This window comes from Numida meleagris, chromosome 2 (genome assembly GCF_002078875.1).
Source record: "Numida meleagris isolate 19003 breed g44 Domestic line chromosome 2, NumMel1.0, whole genome shotgun sequence".
Classification (NCBI taxonomy): Eukaryota; Metazoa; Chordata; class Aves; order Galliformes; family Numididae; genus Numida; species Numida meleagris.
The window spans coordinates 16,753,530-16,779,758 of NC_034410.1; the positions used below are offsets into that span (position 1 = coordinate 16,753,530).

At 43.2% G+C, this 26,229-nt stretch overlaps 1 protein-coding gene across 1 annotated transcript in view; it reads right to left on the reverse strand.

Moving 5' to 3' along the window:
- KIAA1217 (KIAA1217 ortholog) overlaps window positions 1-21,522 on the reverse strand; it is a 354,365-nt gene extending 332,843 nt beyond the window's left edge. The window contains exons 1-2 of the mRNA XM_021389175.1: window positions 21,371-21,522; window positions 5,392-5,489 (exon numbers count right to left, since the gene is read on the reverse strand). Coding sequence (XP_021244850.1) covers window positions 5,392-5,455 — 64 coding nt within the window. The 5' untranslated portion in view covers window positions 5,456-5,489; window positions 21,371-21,522. The remainder of the gene's footprint in view (window positions 1-5,391; window positions 5,490-21,370) is intronic.

Genomic DNA, 26,229 nt, shown 5'->3' on the forward strand with positions numbered 1-26,229 from the left:
AACGGGAAGGAAGCTGCAACAAAAATCCAATGAACTGTGGAGATTAAGCGGCTACTGACACCACCTAGGCTGAGGACAGCAATGGGAAATGCATTAGCAGCTTTCTAGCAAGTCCCTTGGCCCTCTTGATAGACAAAAAGTAGCAGGAATATTTCAGCCTCAGAAGAAGTTGAAAGATTTAGAGGTAAAAACACAACTAAATAGAAATGCAGAAGTAAGAATTTGATTCCAAGATCAAATAACTTACTTTTGACATTACATAAATGAGATCAGCCTGAGGTGTACAGAGGGCACCTGGCATGATGACAGACTCACTCAAAATTCAGATCTATAGATCCCCAGAAAATACCAACTGATCATCACCTGGTGGACAGTGAACAGACAATGCATCCTTACAGCAACAAGAAATCTCTCTATCATGATAGAGGGTTCCTTCCCCATGTCATGAGATTAAGTAGATGAATTTAAGCTTCAGACAATGGAGAAGTCAGATATGTTTCCCTAGTCAGATTGTTTCCCTAATCAGGTTATCAGAGTCTAGGGAAGCTTTGCAGATAATGATAAGAGATGAAGAAATCAAGAGGTTCCTCAAAACACTACCTCAGCAGAGGACTGGCAATACTCCTCTCTCCCAGAGAGGGTCCTGTAAGTCCTCCTAAATAGAGTTAAAATGAAGAGAACATATTAGCAACTTTAGGCAAGATAGCAGAAATCAACACCCAGTTGGGTGAGATTCCTCCTCTTCAATGCTAATGGGCAGCTTTTATAGCAAGATGAACCTCCCTTGAAAATGGGTATAGATTCAGTGCTTAAGAATAATTGTGATGCACTGAGACTCACCACAAGGTACTGTAGTTTTATTGTACTAATACTGCCCAGATCATGCCCATAGTAAGTGCAGAGCCCAGCCTCTGAGGACACTCTGAGGGGGCTAGTTGGCCTCCTCACTGGGATTTCAGTGGAACACAAAAGGTCCACAACTTGGAAAGGAGGGAGTAGAACTAATATCTCACAGAAGATAAATGTATGTAATCAATTGAAATAGACATCTATGTAGGTAGCTCTGAAAGTAATGTCTCCTATTTGTTTCCACAGAAACTACAAGAGATACAAAGAGAACAATAACACTATTTCATGGAGCAAATTCTCAGCTACAAAACATTGTTTTTCAGCATAGTCACCACCATTAGCTGACTTGCTCAGATGAGATGATCAAGACACTATTCATTTTGTGCTATGACACCTGTGCATGGCCATCTGGAGTGTGGCTTCATATCACTGCTACCACTGCTGAAATCCACCTCCCACCACTTCACTGTGCTCAAATCCATTGTTTGGTCTCCAGAAATGTTCAGCAAGTGTCAATGAGTTGTGTTGGTGCACGTATCAGGTGTAATTTTTTCTACGTGGAGGAATTCAGTTTCACATCTTCGCTTCATACACACTTCCATGTCAGATGTCATTCTGTCAGACTGCCCCTCTGCTGCCAGCAACAAAATATAACGGAATATTGGTGGGAAGGTTTAACCTCTACTGCCATACCATCAACATCTGCCTCTGACATTGAGAGCCAACATCATAAAGTAGGAGGCATTACTTTTGGAGCCGTTCTCATAGATGTTCTCGTCAAAAAAAAGGTACTACAATAGTAGAACTAAGGCACTAGTAAGTGGTAGAAAATGAAAGAAGGAGCATGTGGCCTCTTCTTCAAGGCTGTATCCAGCATTTCAGGATCCAGGAACTTTTGAGAGCAACATCTTGGTGTTTTATCATAAACACAGAATAAGGTGAAAAGGGTCATTGTGTTCTCATTTTCAATAGACCATTTGACTCTCTTATGACTTTGCAGTGTTCAGAAGAATCATTTTTGCAAATTTAATTTAAAAATATGAGGATGGCTGCAGAGACAGGGAAATGCTCTCAGTGCCAAGACCCTTGACATGCCAGATCTGAGACGAAATCCAGACTGACTAAATATGTTCACATATTTTCACGTGTTTCTTAGGTTATAAACAGAGTACAGCTAAAAAGAGCAAATTGATCATTTGCTTAGTATGTAGCTTCCTCCCATACAACATAATCACCTCATGTGAACATTCTCAAAACAAGCATCCCACCACAGGTTGAGCCAAGTTTACAGTCATTCCAGAAAGGAAGGAATGAAGGAAGGAATAAACCTTAATAAAAAATTAGATAAGAGATGACTGAAGTACCACACTACCAAAATGTTCTTTCTTGATTAAATTTAAAGAAAGGTGAAAGCAAAAAAGAAATGCAGAAACCCTACACAGAAAAATACATGTAAAGAACAAGGAGAGCAAACAGTCCCTAGAACAACATACTGACAAAGACAAAAATCTGTTAAGCAAAAGAATTCTGATTCATTCGTGTCAGAAACTGAAAATCATACACTGGGTACTTCTGCTTTGCTTATGGATACAAGAAAAAGAAATGCAGGTTGAAAGTGCCTTCTGCAAGCTGTCAAGAAAAGCCTGTTTCCAAGTTAGGCACTTGCAATACAGACACCTAAAGAAAACAGATGTGACGATAAAGACTCAGAGAGAGAACCAGAAGCAAGACATATCATGTGAGCAGGAACACATGCACTTCCTTTTCCTTCAGGAGATAAACAAAACAAAACAAAACGAAGAAGGAAAAAAAACCCAAGAGATTTGAAAATTAGAAGAAAATACGATAACACTGTCTGAACATGCAGAATTTGGTGGGGTATACATCTATTGCAGCTAACTAAATATATGTGCTGAATATCCGAAGCAGCAATGCTAGTGAAAATAAATAGCAATAAACAACCACAAGATTGCCTTCAACCTCCTCATCTTCACAGGGTTCTCCAAGTACAGGTCTGGGAACAGTGTAAAGGAGGGAGAGACACATTAGTACCATGCTCATTGAAGCCAGAGTTGTTCAACAGCCCAGACCACCAGCCATTGCAATGGTCTTGTTTCAGCTCCTAAAATTCACTGGGCTGCACGGGAGATGAAGGAAAGCTCCAACTCAGCACTAGGAATCCAGGAATGTAGGGCAGAGGCTGGGAGCTACAGCTGCACTCCACCAAATAACCATTTCCATTTTCAGATTAGGTTGCCCAAAATGATGTTTTAGTTTAGTATTTCCAAACCAGTTTAACCAGTAATTAGTATATGCAAGAATCAACCTTCAGTGAATGCCAGTCATGGCTGGATAGAAATCAACTGACCCTAAAAAAACCTATTGCTGGAAGGTGCTCACACGTAAAAGCAGCATTAAAAACAACTACGAGGCCTATTTCTACTGAACTAAACCACCCTAGTCTAAATAATAAGTCAACAATCAACTGTTGGAAGAGTTTTAAAAGTTCTCTGAAAAAGATATACTTTAATTATATATTCAGTGTTGGAGGGATGCGAATCATATTTGAAGGGAGAGACTGAGATATCCTCTTTCCAGATACCACTTCACCACTTCAAAGCTTCGCTGGCTCCCAGCTTGAGCTAATAGCAAAACCTCAAACAGGAGACCACTTGCAAATGCTAAATCTACTAAAAAAAATAAAATTAAAAATTGAAGTACTTCAGATTCAAAGGTGTCTGGCACAGGCTCAGATCCTGGCCCTCAGAACTGCAGCCATACCGGTGAGGTGAATTTAAACTGTATCTACAAGAAGCCAGTATAATGAATGCAAAGCATGATGAACAGAAACAGCTTCAAACACTTGGGCTAACAGCAGTGGTTTGGCCCCAAAATCCTGGTGACAAGGTAACTCGGCTAACCAGACCCCAAGGCGAGAAGAGCAGGAACTGCACTGTGCTGCTTAGAGGTGAGTAGAAGTGCAGTCCCTCCAGGGAGGCAGAGTAACCCTGGTCCAGAACAGAATTCCCTGATCAGAACACGATCAGAAGTTAAATGATTGTTGCTGAGTGGCTGGGACAAGAAGAGACAACTGGTTAAGAGCATGACTTTGGAAGGTCACTTCCTGAGAATAGGCAATTTCAATATCAGCAGTATCTTCCCCCATTAAGTCAGACACTGACAATGGCTGTCAATCACTGCCTGGTTTAGCTGATGCTTACTAAAGCAAGTACATTAGTAGACCAAAACTGCAAATATTTGGCCTCAGGGAATTCGAAGTATGAAAATGCATTCTTGTCAGAGTCTGAATTAAATCCAAAGGGCAACAGTCCATCAGTAATCTGCAATTTTCCTAAGCCAGAAATCTGAAGAACCATCCCAGCATCAGCCTGTGTTATCTATATAAATCAGTATAATTTCTTCTCAGCTCAGCCTGGCATATTCAGGCTCCAGGCTATTCAAGAGGATTCAGCTGGACTGTTCTTAGCTGTAGAAAAATAAAGACAGTATTTCTTTACTTCAGATATGTATCTCTTTCCGGCCCATACATGCAATTAAAACAAGTTAGCACTTCAGCTGTCCTTCCCTCTGACATAAGCACAGATGGATTCATTCCTAAAGATTCCCCATAGACCCAAGGGACTTCTTACCAGGGCTACTGGGAGAAGGATCTAGGTCCAAAAGACCACAGTTATAATAGCTGATAACCATCCATAAGCCAACAACCACTGGCACTTAAGTGTCAAGACTGATTCACAAAGACAGGAACTGTAAGCGGTGTTTGCTGTAGCTCAGCAAGACACCCTAACAGATATGCTGACTATACACTAATAAAACCACAAAGAATGGCCCAATTCCAATTCAGGCACAGAAAACTGCCAAATGTCTTTCTTACAGGATCTAACAGGAGGTTTTATCCACTCACTACACCTTTAATTTGCAAAATGGAAATAATTCAACAGGTGTATCACATAGAAATTACCCCAAAACAGGTAGCATCACCTAAAAAAATTTAGTACCACATGGCAGATGCGATGAGACTCATGATGTGTGAAGGAAATCAACCTGGTTAATGGCAGAGAAGCCAATGGTTTTCCAGACCCCTGTTACTTTTAAGAGAGCGGAGCAAGAGCGTGTACCAAATGTATCTCTTCTAAACTATCTTCCCCACCCGAGCACTTCTCTTTGGCACTAAAAGATGCCTTGGTGAAGGGTCAGCTCACCATCCTAGTGAACACCTTCACCTCCTGCCAATTCAGTCTCAATATCCTTCCCATTCATCCCCCACACAGCCACCTCTCTGGAGGAATCTCTCTAAAGCACATCCAAAATAAAAGAAAGTGCATGCGCATCTCCACCCGGCAGATCTTCTTCCAAAGTACCCTAGGCCAGGAGAGCACAGCAAGCTGCACGTGTGCACAAGAAGGGGCTGATGAAGCAGTCCACATTACCAGGTCTGCCCCAGCTACCAGGAAGCCCCATCTGAACAGGTGAGATGTGTCAGGCAGTGCTGCCCACACCGAGGATGGGTGTCACACTTACCCAGCTCCCTACAGGGCAGTGCCACGCTCCAGCGGGGCAGACGGGGACCTCTGCCATGAGGCATTCCGGGGCATCGCAGCACTGTGCCTTTGGGAAACCTACAACAGGAAAAAAGGATTTGAGAGTCAATGTGACAAAGTCCCTTTCAAAAGCAGCAATTACATCCTTCCTGGCAGATGCAGCATTGCTTCAGCTTTAAACACTGCACACAACATATCATCAAGGTTGACTAACCAAAAAAATAGTTTGTTAAAATGCAACTAAAGCTGGAACTACGAGTGGTTTAGCAGCTATACACATCAGAAAATATTTCAAGAGTCACAAAATCAAATATTTTTAACCCAGTAGTGACACCCCCCCAACAGCTGTTAGCAAACAGACGATCAGACTTTCACAACAGCAGTTGCCCTTCAGTGTTTGGCCACAACACTGAGCTGACATGTGCTTGAAGAAGCAGTGAACTTCTGGCATTCATATTAGCATCTTTTAGCTTTATTTTACCAATATCCATCTCCAGGTTTCAAGATTTTATATAAGACCTTTACATCAAAAAGAAAGAAGGTCAAAAGGAACAATCCCAACAAACTGAACTGTTAGAAACAGTATGAGTTTAACCAGTAACTATGCAATCAATGCAATTTAGGTTCACAGGGATAATGCCTAGAAAAAATAAGCATTATCAAGAGTCCAAGTCTACCAAAATCTGACTTATGCAATTATTCTTTCAACTCACATCTGACAGTGGTTAAAGTCACATTTCCTAAACTTAAGGCTAAAAATCCACATTCAAAGTTTGCAAGATTGATAATTACAGTATATTCTCTCCCAAAACTTTAAAACAAAAATATATATACTCTTAATGACACTACTTAATAGTAGAGAGCAACAAATTCTGAGTTGGCTGAAAACCATTGGCTGCATTAGTGAGAGTCCAGCTATCCAAAGAGAAAGCAAAAGGCAGAACACCAGAGCCTCCTTGTTTCCATTTCCTTGCAATACAGCGCAGCAATGCATTGCCTGACGACCACGCCAAAACACACAAGAGCCCAGAGAATCCACAGACCCACAACAGGGATTCACACGGCTGACGCACTTGAAGGTGCACAGGTCAGCAAACCAGGATGAGGAATGGCAGACAGAGAGGGTGGCTGGGTTTATTTCTTCCAAACTGAGAACATTGCTTATTGAAACTCCAATGCAGCCTACATAATCACACTTGACACAATCAAAATTGCATAGCTATTATTTCATGAAATTAGATTAGTTATAAGAGACAAACTGATTTTAAAAAATTCTTTATCTGAAGATTGCTATAGTTTGAAGAATGAAGTATGTTCTCCTCATACATAACAGAAGAGACTAAATTACTTCAACACAAAAGATAGCTCAGATTCAACTACAGAGTTGTGCCCAGAAACTCTGCAATAATTGCATACAGAACATAAACATACTTTGTTGAGAACTCATAATATCTAATCAGCTATAATTGTAAATTTTATTCTCCATTTTCTAAGTTACCAAGGGAGCTAACTAAAGAACATGAGATGTAAAATAATACTCTATCTGGGATATTTTATTAACATGTAAGCTTCTACCCACCCCTTTCCTAATGCCTACAAGGCTATTTTGCTTCTGAACGTACTTTAATTGTTAGCTTCTCTTTGAAGGTATTTCAACTACAATGAGAGAAAGGCTCTAATGAATTCTCATTGATGTGCTATTTTTCTAAACAGTCCTTTCATATTGTCTACAAATGTGTATGTTGGGATATAGATTTTCTGCTCATGTGCATTTCTGTTTCAGAAGAACATCAATATTCTCACCAAGTGACAAGCTATCTGGAAGTTTCTGAACTAACTAAATCAGCACTTCGCACCTCCTCTGCAAGGCTCCTCTCCTGGGCAAGCACATTCGCTAATGCACATCTTCCTCCAAACTCATCTCTGTTACCACTTATTTCTCAGATTCACACCCATTCTGAAGTCTCAAACCACTGCCAATAACCACACTAACACCTGGGCCTGGTGGATTCTGTGAATGAGAGCAGATGGGGGGCATCTCACACCTGGAACAGCCAAAAACCAGAGGTTTTAAGGGACACTTCCAACATTGCCCCAAGTCATGCCTTCCCTATGATGGCATTTTGTCAGTGTTTAAGATTTCACCATGACAAGGACATATCAGTAAGGGCACATGCAGCACACACCACAGCCCAGGCCTCGGTCTCCCAGTCCATTAGCCATGGGTAGATATTTCAGAGAACTATCTGCAAAACCTGCAAGCTGAGCTATCCAAAACTAAATATAATTCAAAGAAGGAATAATACAAGACAAGAAGCAAAAGATATTGTTCTGGATATAGACAGATGTTGTGGCTTTGGACTTTTAAAATAAGTTTAAATACGTTTGTTCAAAACCAGGAGTCAAGTGAACCAATACCCTGCTTACACCAGCTCTGTCACAGGAGCTACATGAATCTCAATAAATATATAAAGGCTAACAAGGAGAAAAAGCCAGATATTCACTCTCTTCCACATCATGACTCATCCACAGCTGGGGGGAAGGGAAATAGTGTTTGCTAAGTAATTGAACCATAATTAGCAGTTTTGTTGACACAGGTAGTCACACTGTATGCTAAAAAATGCTTTTTTACAACCCAAAAATAGTACGAAAAAGTGGAAAAAGAAGGAAGGATCACTTTTCTGAAAACAGCAGCTGACAATTTTATACAGTGAGGAAATGCTATTTTATAGTAACAAGTGCCATATCAGCAATACAGTAAAGTTAACATATTGACACTGGCAGAGATCATCTCTGCTCTCCATTAATCTGCATTCTTTACAGATGGTTATTCATGAAAATTAAGCATGAAGCTGAAAGGTTATCTATGGCCATATTAGCAAACATCTGCTTGTGATTCTGGTTTCATGTTTGCATGCTATTCTTGGAAATGCAACCATTTTCGAGAAGTACCAGATGTGACCAAGTGTTGTTAATCGTAAAATATTCATTTTAGCAAGATAAAAGTTCACTGAAAGAGCAGGGCCACAAGAGAGAGCACACTCTCTGAACACAAGCATAGCGACTGCTTTTTACTGCTATTGCCACTGAATACTCCAGGGGAAAAGCATTTCTGAAGAGGAAAAAAAGCAATTTATTTACTGAGCCGCTACAGATAATCACTCTTCATTTTTAAATATGAAACACTGAAAGAAATAAACATGAACTTGGTTTCAACCTTAAAGTAGTGATATTGAGCATTGCATGAGGTGAGCTATCTATTTGCTGTCCTGCAGTGGGATTTATATTTATTTAGCTTCACATGGCGGGAAGCCACCTTCTGCAAGGTGACTTTGGGGACCTTGACTTACTCTCTGGTGACTCCCACAAGATCCCATGCTACCCACAGCAAGGAAGGAACAGATAACTTTGGGCTGGAAGGTGCTGCAGGCAGCAAGCTCTCGAGGGAGGCTATATGAGGAAACTGATGTAGGTTGAACAATTGGTTTAGTTCTTTTAGAGCCTCACTATGGTTAACCTAGTTCCTAAAAAAAGGTTTCTGCCCCCTCAAAATATTGTTCTTTGTTTGATAGCTATGGTCTCCAAAGGAGTAATGCTGCTAGTCCAAAAGAAATTTGTAGATAAAGGGTCAACACGATTGTAATTTCTAACACAAATCCATATGCATCCATCTAGCTCCATGCATATACATACAGACACGCACACACACAGATTCTGTTTACAAACTTTCACAAACTCCCTTCTTTGCCAAGACAGCACTTTGTGAAATTAAAGATAAGAAAGGAATGTAATAATGAAATATTAGAGTGAGGGATTATGAGGTCAGTCATCAGCATTTACTGTTCAGACGTGGAGATCTTTAGCATTTTAAATAAGGGGTCCAGAGTAACAACAACAAAATCACCACCAACAATACACATATACACCACAACCACCACCACCACCAGCCAACCACCATGGCCACAACACAGCCAGCCACCCCCAGTGGCTCAGACTGCCTCTGCTAGGTTTGAAAGCTCTGGTGAAGCACTTGTGCAAAAGTGTGTCACACATTCCTCACAAGCTTTCAAGGAACACAATGCCAAGTGAAGATTCAAGGGTATTTATTGAAGTGGCTCAGCTTTCCCATGTTTTGTATCACAACAGAATGCTGCACTCCCAACCTTATCTTCAGTCTGCAGTTCTTCCAGGATTTTTTATTTTTTTTTTAATTAGTTCATAGAATTAATTTAATTTCAGCCTGGCTAAGTGATAACTCTCATTAGGTTTAAAGAAAAATAAAAGTGACAATCACAGGTGTGTGTTATTAGTTGATGCTATTCGCACATCCCTTTATGCAAGGAACACTGATCATCACAAATACCAAGTATTAAAATGACATAAACTATCCCTTTATGCACAGAAGGAGTTTGACTTGGAAGACTACTGTTTCTTACAATATCAGCTTAGTTCCTTTCACGTTCAGTATATTCACCAAATACATATTTCAAAGATTTCTCCATTAGAGGAAAATATTTCTTAAACAAGTAAAATTCTCATATTACAGGGCTCCCAGTGCTGGAGCTTAAAAACTACAAAGACAATAAGTCTCACAATAAGATTGAGTTAAATTCTTTATTCTGAATCTCCACTGTCATTTTTAAAATTAAATTATTCATTTAGAAAGCATACATTGCCGCATTTTCAATCTATAGTGTACATTTTCTATTACTGCATATCTGATTCCCCTCTAAGATACTCATCTTCAACTTCACGTGGCATCCAGAAGCTTTTTCCCCTTCAAATATTTTTCAAGTTATTTTTGATACACACGAGCCCTTCGGTAGGGAACAGAGATTCTTATAACCTCATAGGTGCTCAGGCCATACAACTTCTTGAGGTGGTCAACAACAATATGGGTAGCGAACGGAAGTTTCGTTTCAAATAGGAAAACTGGGAAACTAAAATATTCTTGTGATGTTGGTTTTTCAGTATATCAATGAACTGCAAAAGGACAGTAGAAATTGTTATTTCTGAATTCTAGAGATTATAAGCCCCCCATGCATCCTGGCCAACACCTCCCAATCTTCTTCCAGCACTGAGATGGGCTTTCTTCCCTGAGAAGGGGATTCTGCTGGGGGAAGAATTACATCACATTAAACTATGTAAAATTTAAATAATTCAACTAAATAGGATGCTGCAGATTGGAAAGAGCCCATTTCCCCACATTCATGAGCAAGAGGTGATGCCGGCAGCAACAGAAGATGCAGAGCATGCCAAGAGCTACCCATTGAGGATTGCAAGGGCTAGAGAGCTTCTCATAGGACAAACAGCAGCAATGAGGTGGGGAAAGACAGAAATAAAACAAAGCAGCAGATGAAAGGCAAAGAAACAGAAACACCAGAAGTCATCTATTTAATGCAAAAGCACAATCAGATCTGAAATTTTTCAACTCTCCTCAGCAAAAACACATGCTTAGATGTACCAAAGGACATGGGTTAGTAGGAAATATTGGTAATAGGTGGACGGTTGGACTGGATGATCCTAAGATCATCCAGGTCTTTTTCAACCTCAGTGATTCTATGATTCCTTCTGCCTGAAACAAATTTCTCCAGTGGAAGAGTAAAGCAGAATGACTTCACTTGTGGATCCAGGAAGGCATCCACACGCTGCTCCTTGCACACCTTGGCACCTATGGCATCTTTTCAGGGACAAGCCAAGGGGCCCAACAGCACAGAAACACAGACAGATGCACAGGTCACATCCACACACTGGTGTGGTGTGCATGAGAACATCTGCTTTTGCCTGTGGTGCCTGGAAATCAGAGATCTGGAAAAAAAAAAAAAAAATAACACCACACCACTGTTTCCAACCACTGTTTTCAACAATCAGATAAGCTATGAAGCTACTCTAAATTAGTGTATTAGTGTGGTTTACGTGGTTTAACTGGACATGAGCCAGCAATGTGCCCTCACAGCCCAGAAAGCCAACAGTATCCTGGAGTACTACATCCAGATGTGGAGTCCTCAGTACAGGAGAGACATTGACCTATTGGAGCATGTCCAGAGGGGGCCACAAAAACGATCCCAGGGATGGAACACCTCACCTGTGAGCAGGGCGATAGGACAAGGGGAAATGGTTTCAAACTTAAAAGAGGGGAGATCTAGATTGGACATAAGGAAGAAATTCTTTTTTACAATAAAGGTGGTGAGGTACTGGAACAGGCTGACCACAGGTGGTGTGAAAGACCTGTCCTTGGAGATGTCCAGGTCAGGCTGGATGGGGCTCTGAACACCTGATCTTGTGTAGGTGTTCCTGTTCATTTCAGGGGAGTTGGACCAGATGAATTCTAAAGGTGTCTTCTACGATTGATTGATTGTATCATGCTATGTCTCTGCTGTTCTTTAGCATTCTTGAGGATAAAGGAGTACCTTTACTGAGCTCCTCTTTGCAGAAGAGAGCAAAACAAAACAAATCCCCACTTATCTGGGGTGTGGGGAACAGTGTAGGAAAATTTATTTCCATTCTGGATTGTCTGGCACAATCTACTAAAGAAGGGAAAGGATCAATGAGAGCAGTGTTTGAAGTATTTACATCACTCTACTTCATATCTTCGCATCTTAATAATCTTCTGCTTCCTCAGTGCCCTTTACAGATGTTTGTTCAGAAATTTCGAAATGTCAACCACGAAAATAAAGCTAGGAAGAAAAAGTAACATTTCCTCATTCACTAAAAGTTGCCGGCAACCCCAGCGACGCGCCGCGTGAAAAGAGCCTCTTGTTCTGCCCGGCACACAATGCCTCGCGTAACCTTTCAGCCCGTCGGATGCACAGAACAGCATTGATTCCAGCGCCCCGAGAAACAAGGCGCTGCAGAGAAGGGAGCACAGCCACAGCCGTTCTGCACAGCGCACATCCCGTCCTCTGAGCACAGCCCGAGCCGAACCCCGCGGGGACCGCCCCGCTCCCAGCGCGGAGCTCCCTCCCGTGGCTGCAGGCGGAGAGCAGCGGCGGCAGCGGAGCCCCCCGCACCAATCCCGTGCTCCCGCGGGGGCAACGGGTGCTGCCCCCCACCTGGGCCACACATCCCGTGCCCCCATTTATTTTCCATCTGCCGCTTCTCCTCCTCCCACAAACGCGAGCCCGATTTGCTCCTTCCTAAGCAAGGAAATTTAAAGCGATCCATCGCTGCGCTGGATGCGAGTGAATGGTCTGATTCATTGTGAATGATATAAAGCATTCAGAGGTCTGCACTTTACTGAGCAATCCAGAGACCCAGCGCTGCGCCAGAGACCATAACGAGAATCCCATGAAAGAGCTGGTTACAAACGTTATGAAATTACAGAAGTACAGTAAGTTATAGGAACTCAGCATCTGCCCAAGCAACCGCTCGGCTGCAACTTTTCTTCTTAAACACCCAGCGTAAACCAGACAGCACCTTGAAATCAGTTAATAATAATGCTAAAAAGCTGACCTCCCAATAAAGCTGTACCTACAAGTAACCAAGAAAGGGACAGTGACTTCTGTCAGACAACTGCAGAGGAAACACTTTTCAAATTAAAACAACATTAAAACGGAATTAACGTGTACCCTGCATCATTTGGAAACAATTAGATGTCACACTGCAATTTCAAAAATTACCATATCAGAAGCTAACAAACTGCCACGGGTTGCTGAAACAAGACAGTTCCAGACAAACAAATCCATTGCACACAGTGCTCGGTTAACATTAAAACAAACATCAAAAGGAAGAATCTCATATCTTAACTCATTTAATGGAATCATAGAATCATTTGAGTTGGAAGGGACCCCTTAAAGGTCATCTGGTCCAACTCCTCTGCATGAACAGGGACACCTACATCAGGGTACCCAGAGCCCCATCCAGCCTGACCTTGAGTGTACTCAGGGATGGGGCATCGACCACCTCTCTGGGCACCCTGTGCCAGCGTCTCACCACGCTCACTGTAAAAGACTTTTTCCTTATATCCAATCTAATTCTCCCCCCTTATAGTCTGAAACTGTTTCCCGTTGTCATATCACAGCCAACCCTGCTAAAGAGGCTGTCCCCTTCTTTCTTACAGCCCCCCTTTACATACTGACAGGCCACTCTCAGGTCTCCCTGGAGCCTTCTCTTCTCCAGGCTGCACAGCCCCAGCTCTCTCAGCCTGTTCTTGTAGGAGAGGTGTTCCATCCCTGGGAGCATTTTTGTGGCCCTCCTCTGGACGCGTTCCAACAGGCCCACATTTCTCCTGTACTGAGGACTCCACATCTGGACGCAGAACTCCAGGTGAGGCCTCAGAGGGGCAGGATCACCCCCCTCACCCTGCTGGCCATGCAGCATTTGGTGTAGCCCAAGTTTTCATCCCAGCATCCGATCTCCATCCCTCAGCCTCAGACACAGAGCAGTGTGCAACCCCCGGCTTTTCAGCAGCTCTGTCATTTACCTGCTTGAGGATAGATAACACTGCATATTAGCATGCTGACTGCTGATGTATTCATCATAATACGCTACTGAAAATGGCAGCAGTGAGAAACTTCACAGTATGGCAGATGAAGCTGCAGACTGCACAGCCAGAGGCCAAATGCAAGCTCAGTGGCAGACACTCACCAGTCCATTGCTATCAAACTAAGAAAAGCAATGGCTCTGTGCTTTCCTGCCCCCATGATAGAACAGCAGATACTTTCACCATGTACTGTGCTGCCCAAGCTGCCAGTGCTCACTGGGAGCCGACAAGTAATAATTCCCCAAACCACGGCTCCGCAGCACCTACGACAGAAGAACTGCTGGTTTGAGTGCAGCAAGATTCAAGTTGACTTAAAAATGACTAAAATGGCTTCCAGTAACCTGCTTGTCTTTGACCTAAGGTGACCTGAACTGCCTGTAATCAGGTCCCACACTGCAAAGGAGCAGAAGTGACTCAACAAATCAATGTTGGCTTTTCCAGGCACACAGCACAAAGCGAGACAAAGCCTCAGTGCCAGCTCCCGGTGTCTGCCTCACATAATGCTTTGCAAGCGACAGACTTTGAACTTCTCATACACCCATTACTTGGCAGTGCCGCAGATTCTAAACGCCAGAGAGGATATCAGGCACAGCCCTACATGCAGCATTTCCTCACTCTCTGCTCTCCTGTCCCAGGAAGTGGCATTTTGGCTCAACTGTTCCCAAATGGGACATCCCCAGCACCTGAGTGGAATGCCCAGCTAAGGGCCTGGCTCTCTTCTCCTGAAAGCCAATTGCAAAACCTCCCATTAGGTGACAAACAACAAAGGCAAGATCTAACGCTAAAGCACACACCAACCATATGGGTTGAAGAAACCCAAAAATCCTTCCCATGTAATTGGACCTCCATATTATTTTAGCTTCTAAAAAATAATATTATGGAACTAAGAACAGATTAATAAAAACACTGATTCCATGGATAACACTTTGTATTTTACTAATTTTGTTAGCTTTTTTTTCATGTTCCAATTAACCCAAAATATGAGGAGGTAAAGCAAATAATTTTGAGAAGAGCATCTGCTGAATACTGTTGTTTTCCTGCATGGTTTCTGAAGAAAAATGCTTGAAAAGCAATTTATATATAAAATGCACTTTGTCTTCATCCAGTTTTGCCTGGCCCGAAATAAAATAATGAACTGTTCCTACTGGAAGCCACCCAGATATCAGACCACAACTCTTTTCTTATTAAGAACAGAAAAAGATTTTTGTTTGCAAAGAATCACAAAAATATAGGCTAGATTTTATGACTTTGTGATAAACATTAACTTTGCTAAATTAAAAAAAAAAAAGACTGCATTCATTTCAAGCCCCATATTAGGGAAACAATGTTGCCTTTTTATGGCTATCTATTACATACTAGCTGAATTTCAATAATCAATTGTAATTCAGCACCATATCATCTATTTATATCCGCCACTCTCAGCCAACTGCAGATTACTGCACACTCTTGAGAAGTTTGGCCAGGATTTCAGCAGAGCTGGCAAAGGCAGGCTGGCAAGCTCTTTGCCAATTAAAGCCTTTATAATGACTATATCACCACGTATGAAACTGGAAATGTGACTGGACAAAGTACAAAAACCATACTTTCATGCTTACAACGTGCAGTTCCTTCACACTTCCCTCCAGTTTTGCTTTGCTGATACTGCAGCAGTGTAGTACAGCTATCCCATCAGTTTCAAATTGAAGATGTGTAAGCATTAGCTCTATGTTCCAATTAATGTTAAAAGAGGATTATCCATATTAAAGCATTGTTTATTAGAATAAAAATAACAGCAGAAAGCACTTCCTCACCAGATACATAATAAATATCCAGCCAGAGCGCTAATTGCATACTCCATGACTAAGTAAACGAACACATCTAATCCATCCTTGTGGATTTCAAAGTGAAGATGGGTAATTCTACAAAAGCTTTTCCAGCAAACATTTCCAAGCAACCTCCATGTATATTCAAAGCAATAAAGGACAGAAACCATTTCCTAGCATCAGAATTTAGGCTCTTGCTGGACAGAGTGCAGTTTCCAAGGTAGGATTTGTTGTTACCAAAGCAATATCCCCTCCCAACTCTCTTGACAGGACGTGGTCTGTTTCACATTGCCCCAAGAGGACACTGTAGTTTTGCCCACTGCCATCCCAATACCCAGCAGCAACACAATGCTGACTCCAATATGCTCCTAGAAGGTTCTACTTCCACAGGATTACTGTTTCTGTTATTTTAGATACTTTTGCAAGAAAATTTTCTTAAATCAATAAATAGTACATCAGTGATGAGAAAAATAAAACACGGCTGCACTTCACTTTGAATAACCTTCCAAGGACAAAAAGCTATACACAATTAGATTCTAAAACAATTAATAAATGCCTAATTATAAACATTCTTGCATATTATGCTGTACATTACACTTGAGTTATGCAGTAAGACTTCTCATTTATGCAATAAAGCTTCAGTAAATTTCAAGGTTAAGGTTAGCACAGAATTGGGCAGCAATGTTGGTTATGCAGCAGCTAATTTCACAACCTGCCAAGTTTTTTGAAATTCTAAGAACACATCACATATTGAAAATGAATACGTAAATGCATGTTATTTTTTTTGTTCCCTTGCTGATCTCTTCTGAGACTTGGGACTTCCACTGTTCGAACTGTATATCAGACATGAGGACAGAGAGGGAGCACACACAGGCATGAGCTGGGACTGCCCTAATATCACATCTGCAGAGAAAAGGAGGAGGAGGCGTGCATGGTTCAGTGGGCACGGTTGCGATGGGTTGATGACTGGACCAGATGACCTTAGTGGTCTTTTCCAACCTTGACGATTCTATGTATGTTAGGAGTTTTGGACAACTTACATCCTAAATCAGACAAGACTAATTTGCATTCTTCCAGAGCTAAGGCATCCAATAGCCAGGAGGATGAACATACAGTAGGAGAGTGGTACTACATTTACTTGTGGCATCACGTCCCTAAGAGGAAAAAAAAGGTTGTACAAGCAAGCTCCTGGCCCCCAAACGTCCTTGCTTCAGCTTTTTCTTGCTGCTCTTTTTTACTCTTTTACAGAGAGGAGAGCCTCAGGCACCTCATGCTCCTCACCACACAACCTGGCACTGCTAATGTCTCTGCAGGGGCCTCCTGCTCAGTCCTTGCAAAAATAAATGATTACGAGCACAAGGAGCACTGAAACCCTCTTTGTGGATACAGATCACAAGAAAACTGAATGAAAGGTAAGCAACAGGTAGGCAAGCTGAGGAGTGAAACACCAACTTTGGGGAGTTTGAGCAGCACAGAGGTGCATTTGCTAAAGTTGAGTCTTTCATCAAATAGCCATCCACAGTCACAAAGCTTGCAATGACTGCTCCAGAAACCCACATATTTTTTGCAATCCTCACTGAGCACCAGCAAAGGCTGCCCAGAGGCCATGGAGTCTCCTCCTTGGAGACCTGCAGAAGCTGCCTGGACACAGGCCTGGGGACCCTGCTCTGGGCGTCCCTGCTGGAGCGGGGTGGGCCACAGTGACCCAGGGGTCCCTGTCCACATCAACCACTCCCTCAGCCAAAGTCACCACTTCTAGAGGGAAACAATTTCTTGTCTCTCCCTGCTCAAAGAAAGGATATGGAAAAGTAACAGGCTGGCCTGCATCTCCTAATTAACGTAAACATCTCCTAATTGAATCTGATGTAAATCTATCTTCTTGAAAGTAAAAAAGCAAAATAAATAAATGCGCTTTAAGAATAGGGTACTTTGAGGACTAAAGTAAAAAAGATTAAGGATACTACAGGAGGAAGAAAGAGATAGAAATGATCTGAACTATATAGTAACAAATGTATGAAAAAACATACTCAGAGGTCATGAGATTTTACATACTTACCATTAAATTGCACAAAGTGTATCGGGCAATTCCCAGATACTCCAATGGTCAGTGAAGCATTTCCCAAGATGTATTCAATGGAAAGTTAAAGGAGGTAAAAGGCATAACAGAACATTTAAATAACCCGTTCAGAAAAGCAAGCCTTTACCATCAAGCAAACTTTTACATTGCTCTGTCCCATTCCACTCTGTCCATTCCACAGAATCTGATACTTCTCCTGGCATTACCCACAATTCTGGCAAAAATAATATTATTACATAGAGATCTGGCAGTTTGCCTGAGTGGCAGCAGTGAAAATCTCTGTATTTTCCTTGAATCTTTATATAAAGTTTGGAGTTAATTCATTTCATGCTGGCTTGGAAAACTATTCTTCCATTAGTTAATGAATTCTAAGGCAAAACATTCAAGGTTAGGTGAAGAAAAACTACTGTTCAGCTGTTGAGAAAAAAATGGGAGTACTTCTGCATATATAAACTATGTATGTAAGTTTCATGCATCTTAATGTCAAGCATCTGTGCGAGTCTCCATCAGATGACTCATGAAGACATTTTTTTCAGTCTGTAGGGTTTAGACATCTGGTACGACACAAAAATGCTCTTTTGCACCACAGTATAACACATTCAAGAAAAAGCTATTTGTTTCTTTCATTCTGCAAAAAAAAAAAAAACAAAAAAAAAACAGTAATGCTTGCTGGAAAATGATGTCTAGAAAGAAGCACAAAGGCCCACATGCCTATAATGGGCTGGGAAGGCCTTCACCACCGAGTCAGCAATTTGGCTGTTTGCGAAGGAAAGCAGTTACCAGCAACAGCTCTTTGAAAGTTCAAGCCAGCAATTTCAGTATAACTGTCAGGGAGCAAATACGTAGAGGTACCATGGCAAAGCAGCCACACAGGTCGTCCTAGCAGAAGAGACCATGACTGAGCAGCGCACGAGATGTATCAATCAGGACTGAACTAAGATAACTAAACTGGGTCGTCTCTACAGGCTTGAGCTTCTGCCCACCACAACCATGACGTCAACCACGTGACCAGCACAATTTGATGTGATGAGCCAAGCCAGACAGAAAGTCCCCATTTTTCCCCTTTCCCTGCCCACTCGCATCACTTCCATCCCACTTTCCCAGTTATTTCTTATTTACTCCCACTTCACCTTGTTTTGTATCCTCTGCTTCTTGCTTTCCTGTGCTTTCCATCCCCAGAGCCATGTTTGCCACCTCCAGACTGCTTCCTGTTCACTGTCTGTAATAACTTTCAGTAGCCATCTGCAAGCACTGATGAATCAAGACAACAATTTAAAGATAAGACTTGCTGATTTTATAGACTATTGGATCTATAAAACAATCTGAAAATACTTCAGCTGTCGGTACGTGGCTAAATTTTTCCATACATATGTAAAAGTATCAACTGCCATAGGGATGCAATAGAGTATCCTACATATGTGTATGTATATGAAAATTCCACATTAGCTAGGAGTAAGAACAAGACTGAGAACTGAACATCCTCATTTTCCACTGAGTGAAAGACAAGCTTCAAAATCATTAACTGCCTCCTTTGCCTTACAGCAAGAGGTCATGGCAAATGTCAAACACAAGAGAGCTGTTCAATTAAGGGCAACCTTACAAAATCCAAACTGTTACCAACAGCAGCCTGGACGTCATCGTTGCCCCAGCAAAGCCACCGCCCCAACAGAAGCTATTACACAAGAGCCTGCACTTGAGAACTGCCAAACTTTAATCTTCAATGAAGAGAAATGAATGTATTCTCTTGAGAAACAATTCTGCCATACCAGAGCAGTGGTTTCTTAGGAATCAAGGAAAAAAAAAGAAAGAAAAAAAAGAAAAAAAAGAGAGAAAGAAAAAAAAAAAAAAGGCTAACTTTTCCCACCTCTTCCAATCGCTTAAACCAAAGCTACACGTATGGCATAACAGCACTGTAATTTATCCCAAAGCAATAAACAGGAAATTGCTATTTCACATAGCAAAAGTAAATAGATGTTCTGAATTGCTAACTTGCCATCTATCCGTTGTCAGGAAAAGAAAAAGATGACTGAATACAAAAGCAATGCTTTCTGGGCTGGGGAGGGGAAGACATTCTGGAAAAAAAGTAACTAAATACGGTAGTTTTCTCCAATGGCAGTTTTATTGTTGTATGTTGAATGCTTCAGAAAACATAGCCCATCTAAGTTATAGTAAACTGTCAAAATAGTTTTAGAGTAACTCATCTGCAGAACAAGGAGAGAGAAAAAAAAAAGGAAAAGGAAAAAAAAAGCTGATCATTTCAGGCACAGGAGCACAAAAAAATGCTCAGTACTGATCCACCTCCTGTAACTTTGCAATGATCTGTGGAGAAAGGCTGCGTAAAACCCACAAACCTGAACTGTGACTTGGTGTAAAAGATGCACATCAATCAGAGCTCCAGGTCTGCACAATACGGGGTCAGAGCTTCTGGCTGCAGGAGCTGTGCGCTGTGAGCACTGCGCCCTGCACAGTGTGAGTACAGCAGGACCAGCTACGTGCATAGGGCTCCCTGCGTGCATTAGTTCGGCTGCTATCAAAGCCTACTTTAGGAATGTGAGATTAGATTATATTTCTCGGTAAGCCTAGAGCTAAGAGGAGAAAAAAAAGTTGTTATATTTAGTCAGAGATTTTCTAGCTTGGTCACCATATAAAAATTTAATTCTTAGAGGCAGATGATACATTCTTCTGCACACTGCACCCTCACGGTTCGCAAGGTCAGAAGAAAAATAAATAAATAAGCAGAGCTTTGATTCCCACCCCTGATTCGCAGAAAGTCAGCTTATTAAAGCTGTCCATGTTTACGCCTTAATGCTTGCTATTACGCAACATTCCACCTAAGAGTCCAACCAAGCTTTCACAACAATGAGCAGCAGCTCCATCCACGCAGCCCCTCTGAGCACAAACCGTGTGAGCCACCCGCTGTCGACTTCCCCAGGCAGCACACAGTGCTCATCCGCAGAGCTCCGGGCATCTATTCTAAAACCATCAGGACACAGAAAGTCCAAGAAAATGAAAACGAATAACAAACACTGATTCTTAAATGACAGCACAAAAATAAAGCATTAACCACGATGCTAAGACACTCGGAGAACCTTACGTCACCATACCCGCCTGTACTGCATGCAGCACTGAACTTTGCCAAGCAGAGACAAGTCAAATTGTGCTATTCTCAAAGTTCACGGTAGTTTTGCTTTGACTCTGTGTGCAGCAGAAAGTTGGCCCTCGGCTGTCACTAGATCCTATCCCAGGGCACACACACACACACACAGAGCACCCCGAGCATCCTCCTGCCCTGCTCACGCAGTACCTATGTGCTGGGCAGCACCTTGGGATTGAGAGCCCTTACTCAAGGAGTGGAGATTTCTGTCCATAGGGCACAAAGCGAACGCTTCCAACTCACATCACACAGTCCTAAATGATTTTTCCCCCCACTCCTCCAAAGAGCACGGTAATTCCATTGCAAACATCTTCCAACCGCAGTCAATGCACGCAACACAGCCTTCCTCATCATCAACGTTAGTGGAGGAAAAATCATTTTTACCGTACTCCGCGCTTACAAACAAGTAACTTGGAAGTTGGACACAGTGATAAGTTTACTCACAGGCAGAAGCCACGCAGGGACACGAGAGGCAGCAGGACCGGCCGAGGAATGCAGCGCTGCGGAACCGCCGGCACCGACCTCCGGAGCCCACCCGCGGGGGGCCGCCCCAACCCCCTCGGCGCCGCTCCGCTCCCGGGGTGCTGCTCCGCGCTCACCGAGTTCGGCGGCCGCTCCCGGGAAGCGGCGGTGCCGCCGGGGGTTCGGTGCCGCCCCGGAGGTTCGGCTCTGCAGCGCCCGCCCCGCTGCGCACCACCTGCCCCAAGGTCACCCCTCCCCGGGGGGAGCAAACTTTGGGGCGCGCTCGGCGCCGCGCTGCAGCGGGGCGGAGGGAGCGGAGCGGCGGCCGCAGAGAGGCGGAGGCTGCGCGGAGCTGCGCGGAGCCCTCGGTCGCCAGCTGCAACGCGCAGGGCGGGCTGCGCGCCGCTTCCTCCTCTTCCTCCTCCTCCCTCTCTCTTCCCCTTCCCCCCGACGACTTTCAGTTCACCTGCAGGCAGCCCTGTTTCGCAGCTCTTCCCGGGACCGCAGTCACTGCGTCAGCGCCCACCCCGCCCCGCGGAGGGTGCCGGGCCGGGGCCGCTCGTCCCGCCGGGGGATGGAGGGCCGTCCCCGGGCTGCGCACAGCCCCCAGCGTGGGGACCCCTCGGGTACCAAACCCCTCCCCGTGGCTCCTGTCCCCGAGGCGGCTGCCTGCGGCTGCCGGTAGGGATTGCCCCCGTGCTGTCAATCAGCTCCCCGGTGAGGGGCTATAAATATTTATCAGGCATCCTAATAGCCGCATCAGCGGAGCGCTTGGTTCGCGTGACTCAGAGCTCCGCGAACGGCCCTACGCGCGCCCGGTGGGAGCTGCTCGCGGGCTGCCCCGGCACCCAGGGTGGAGCACGGCTGCTGCAGAGCCGGGAGCTGCGCTAACCCGGGGCCAGCCGTGCCCCGGTACCCCCAGACTTCCTCCCCGCGCGGTGAGACAGCCTGGTGTTTGCTGGCTCGGGAGATTGCCATCACGGTACATCCGTCGGCGGGGAAGGGGCTGCTTTCTTCCGTGGGACTGTCAGTGTTTTCTCGGACAGACCAGGCTTTGTGCTCTAATCGAGATGGGAAGATACCTTAAGCAAAAATCTGAATGCACAGGGTGCCCTGAAATAAGCTCAGCTTGGATGCAGTGAACTGTGCAGCCCCTCTAGAAACTGACGATAAGAAATGATAGATACAAACTTTATACAGCTGCATCTGCATTAAAAATAAAAGGGAGTCTCAATCTAGAAAAATAATATGTATGAATTGAATGTAGTAAATTCGTCTCACTTTTTTCCAATTACAAATGTAACTCTGGATGCTGAGTGGTGCACAGCCACGCTGCCAGGGGCTACCTGAGCACGCGGAGCTGCTTCCAACTGCTGCCATCTTTGTCAATTTTGCTTATCTGGGAAATTTTAGAGGTAACACTGAGAAAGGTCAAGACTTACAAACCCTGCCTGCAAAGGCACAAACTTGCCTTGGTTTGAGTTTTATTTTACAGGTGATGTTTAAAATGGAAGCAGCTAGAAATGCAGTTTCTGTTTCTGCTTTCCTACACCTCATGTTCCCAAGCAGCTGCCACTTCTGGCTGGAAAGTGGACGGGCTGAACTTGACGTTTCTATCCTGAAGCATACAGCTTTGTCTGCACAGATTTCCAGGGAAAAGGAAAAAGAAGACAAAAAAAATACCAAACAATCCTGCCATCACCAAAAAACCCCCACAAAAACCCACCAACCCAGCATCTATGGAGTTGAATAATCCCACTTAAACATGACCTAGATCTGCAATAGCACGTCATTAATAAATATTCTTCCAAACTTCATACTTGCTAATCTTAATAAATTGCAAATTGGCAGTTCGCCCATCTCTGAGATTTTTAGAGCAGATGCTTTAGAGGGAGATCCTGTTACCGAGCCTTTGGTTCTGCTGCATCCATGCCTGTGCTAAGAGGGAGCATTATCATCTGCACTGTAGCAATGCACGGGGGCTGCAGCTGAGCCAGAATTCAGTTGGGCTTTCACCCACCAGGCACATTGTGTGAGAAATTCTGTCCTGGAGATTTACTGAGCTAAACAGATAAGACAGGCAAGAGATGGCAGAGGAAATAACCTGCCCCAAACCATGCAGAAGGTCTGTAACAGCACAGGATGCAGGGCTGATTCAGCAGCCCAGACTACAATTGCAGTGATGCCAAGCACTGCCTTGAATGATGAACTGAGCACAGTCCTGAAAATCCAGCGTACAAACTGTTTTTGGTAAGAGCGTTTGTTGTTACGGTGCCTTAATTCATTTAGGTTTCATTCTTCTGCTAAGCACTAGCAGCAAAAGTTGGTCAATACCATTTTGTGTCCTGAAGCCAAACTATAGTGACGTTATTCCAACTGAGTTCTGCTCTTTCATGCTAAAGCTGCCCTCTCCTCGCTAAATTGCAGAATTAATGAACTCTGATTGGGTTTCCCATGGATTAGTGCAAATTATTGCCCCTCCACTGAAGATATTTGTGGGATGAATTTGTGAATGACATTTGACTTCACACACCAGAAATTGAAGTACGTACCTCAATGTCCTGTATGCCTTTGTGTAAAATATAGCAGCTACAATAATGGCAGCTCAGTTCACGGTCATAACATTAACTACATTTTTCCAGCTTTGAATTTTTCACTTTCAGTAGTGCCAAGGAGTTGTTCATTGCCACTCCTTGTATGGCTCTTGGGCCACAAGCTCCTCAGCAGAGTGTGCTTTCATACAGCTAACAAGACAGTGATTACTCTGAAGTGGGGTTACAAGAAATTTTTTTAATGGATGCAAATATTATATTGACAGTATTATTATAAAAACACAAAAAAATGCTTTTGTATTTGAGAATGTTTCAGATGCTGCTGCAGAGGTCATCCTGTTGGGAGATCCTGCTACTTAGGTGTTATTGGGAGGCTAAAAGCACTATCTTCCCTGTTCAGTGGGATTATCAAAAATAATTCCTTTACAGTACTTTCATGTAAAGTTATGTATTTGAAAACTTTGTTAGCTGTTAGCTCTGACTTCTATAATGGTCACAAATATCAAGTTACTGATGTAATAGAATCACAGAGTGGTTGGGGTGGAAGGGACCTTCAAGCCCACCCAGTTCCAACCCCACTGTCATGGCAGGGCTGCCCCCACCAGATCTAGCTGCCCAGGGCCCCAGACAGCCTAGTCCCAAGTGCATCTATTCACAAGCAGAAAGCAAAATGTTGAGCCAGCTGGAGGTGCTCCACTGTAAGTTGAAGATCTACATTTTTTTGAATATTAGTATTATGATGGGATTCTTGTAAGGATGTCTCATGCTTCACTAAGTACATCTCATTTATAGGAAAGTTCTCATTCTCAGTTGCACCATGAGAAATGAAGGAAATTGTTGTTGATGTGATACCCATAAAACTTCTGCATTCACTGATTTTATTGCTCTATTGTCTTTCTGAGACAAACATAGCAGTAACTTTAAGTGACCTCATATCTAAGACTGTTGTTTGCCAAAATTGAAATAGAGATTAGGAGTATTAAGAAAAAAAAAAAAAAAGAAAAAAAAAAAAAAGCTCCTCAAAGTTTTATCACCTCACAAAATGGAAGAGCCTGATGTAGTATTTTCATTCTTTCCTCTTCCTTCTGCTCCCTGCCTTCCATTGTCCTAAAGGAATGTCAGCTTTCTGAATGGGGACTGAGCACGCATTTGCTTGATCTCTGGGTCTGTGCAGTGATGTTCCTGCTGGGCATGGAAGTATTTTAGGATACCTGAATTGATTAAATCTAGTATTGCACTGCTGCAGAGTTACTCAGCGGAGGAAGGCGCAGTTCCCAGAAGGAGCAGTTTGCAGCAACGCTGAACCACTGCAACAGCCCCAAGCCCCAGGAGGCTGCGAGCTGGCAGTTCAGGTTCAGAGCCAAACCCATCCCCTTGCAGCATAACCTGGCATCCACAGCAGTGAGGAATTATTTCAGTCTTTTGCATTTTCTGTGGCTATAGCACGCTTTTGTTTTCATTTCTTTCTAGTGGGATGATCTTTAGGCTTTATTTATTTATATTTCCTGGATTTAATTCCGATCTCTGAGCAGGGAGCTCTGCAGAAAAAAACGTCCTTCAGAAGTTTCTGTGTTTAAGAGGAAAGGAATACTGCAAGAAACTTTCTCACCCTGGCAGCACTCACCTGCCTGCAGCACACAGTTCTCCTTTAAACTACAAGCAGCAGGGGAAAAAAAAGGTTTAAAGAAGAAAAATTTTAAAACATACACCAAGCACTTATGTTTATCAAAGAGTAACTCAGGATTTTGCAATAGTATGTGGCAGAGCACTCGGCCAATTTCAACAAGGTGTTGAAGCAAGGGAGAAGTCTCAGAAAAATGAATTCCAATGGAAATCAACCACTTTAGCATCCATACCAGGGAGAAGACAAGCAGGATCCAACCTGCCTTCAGTTCTGGGTGGCTTCTCCTGAGCCATGGGGGTTGCTTTAAGTTCTCTGTGAGCTGGTGGAAAATGCAGGGTCAAGTCTACTGTGGGAACTCGGAGCTGGGTATGTGAAACATGTCCCCTATACATCGGCTGGGGGATACAGCAGTGTCCAGGCTGGTGGTCAGGGGACTGTCTCCAGCTCAAGCACCATTACCATCAGGCCCCTGGATTGCTTCTCTGCAGTAAAGTCCTGTCTCTCCCAAGTGAATCCAGTCTCAAATTTGCATTTTTTCTGGAAAAATATCTCTAACTAAATATTTCAATTCCAAACACCTAGTCTGGATCCCTCAAAGAACAGAAAACTTCTTGCCTTCCCCCACCTCAAATATCTCCTTGTTTTTGAGCTGAAAGAGAACTGAT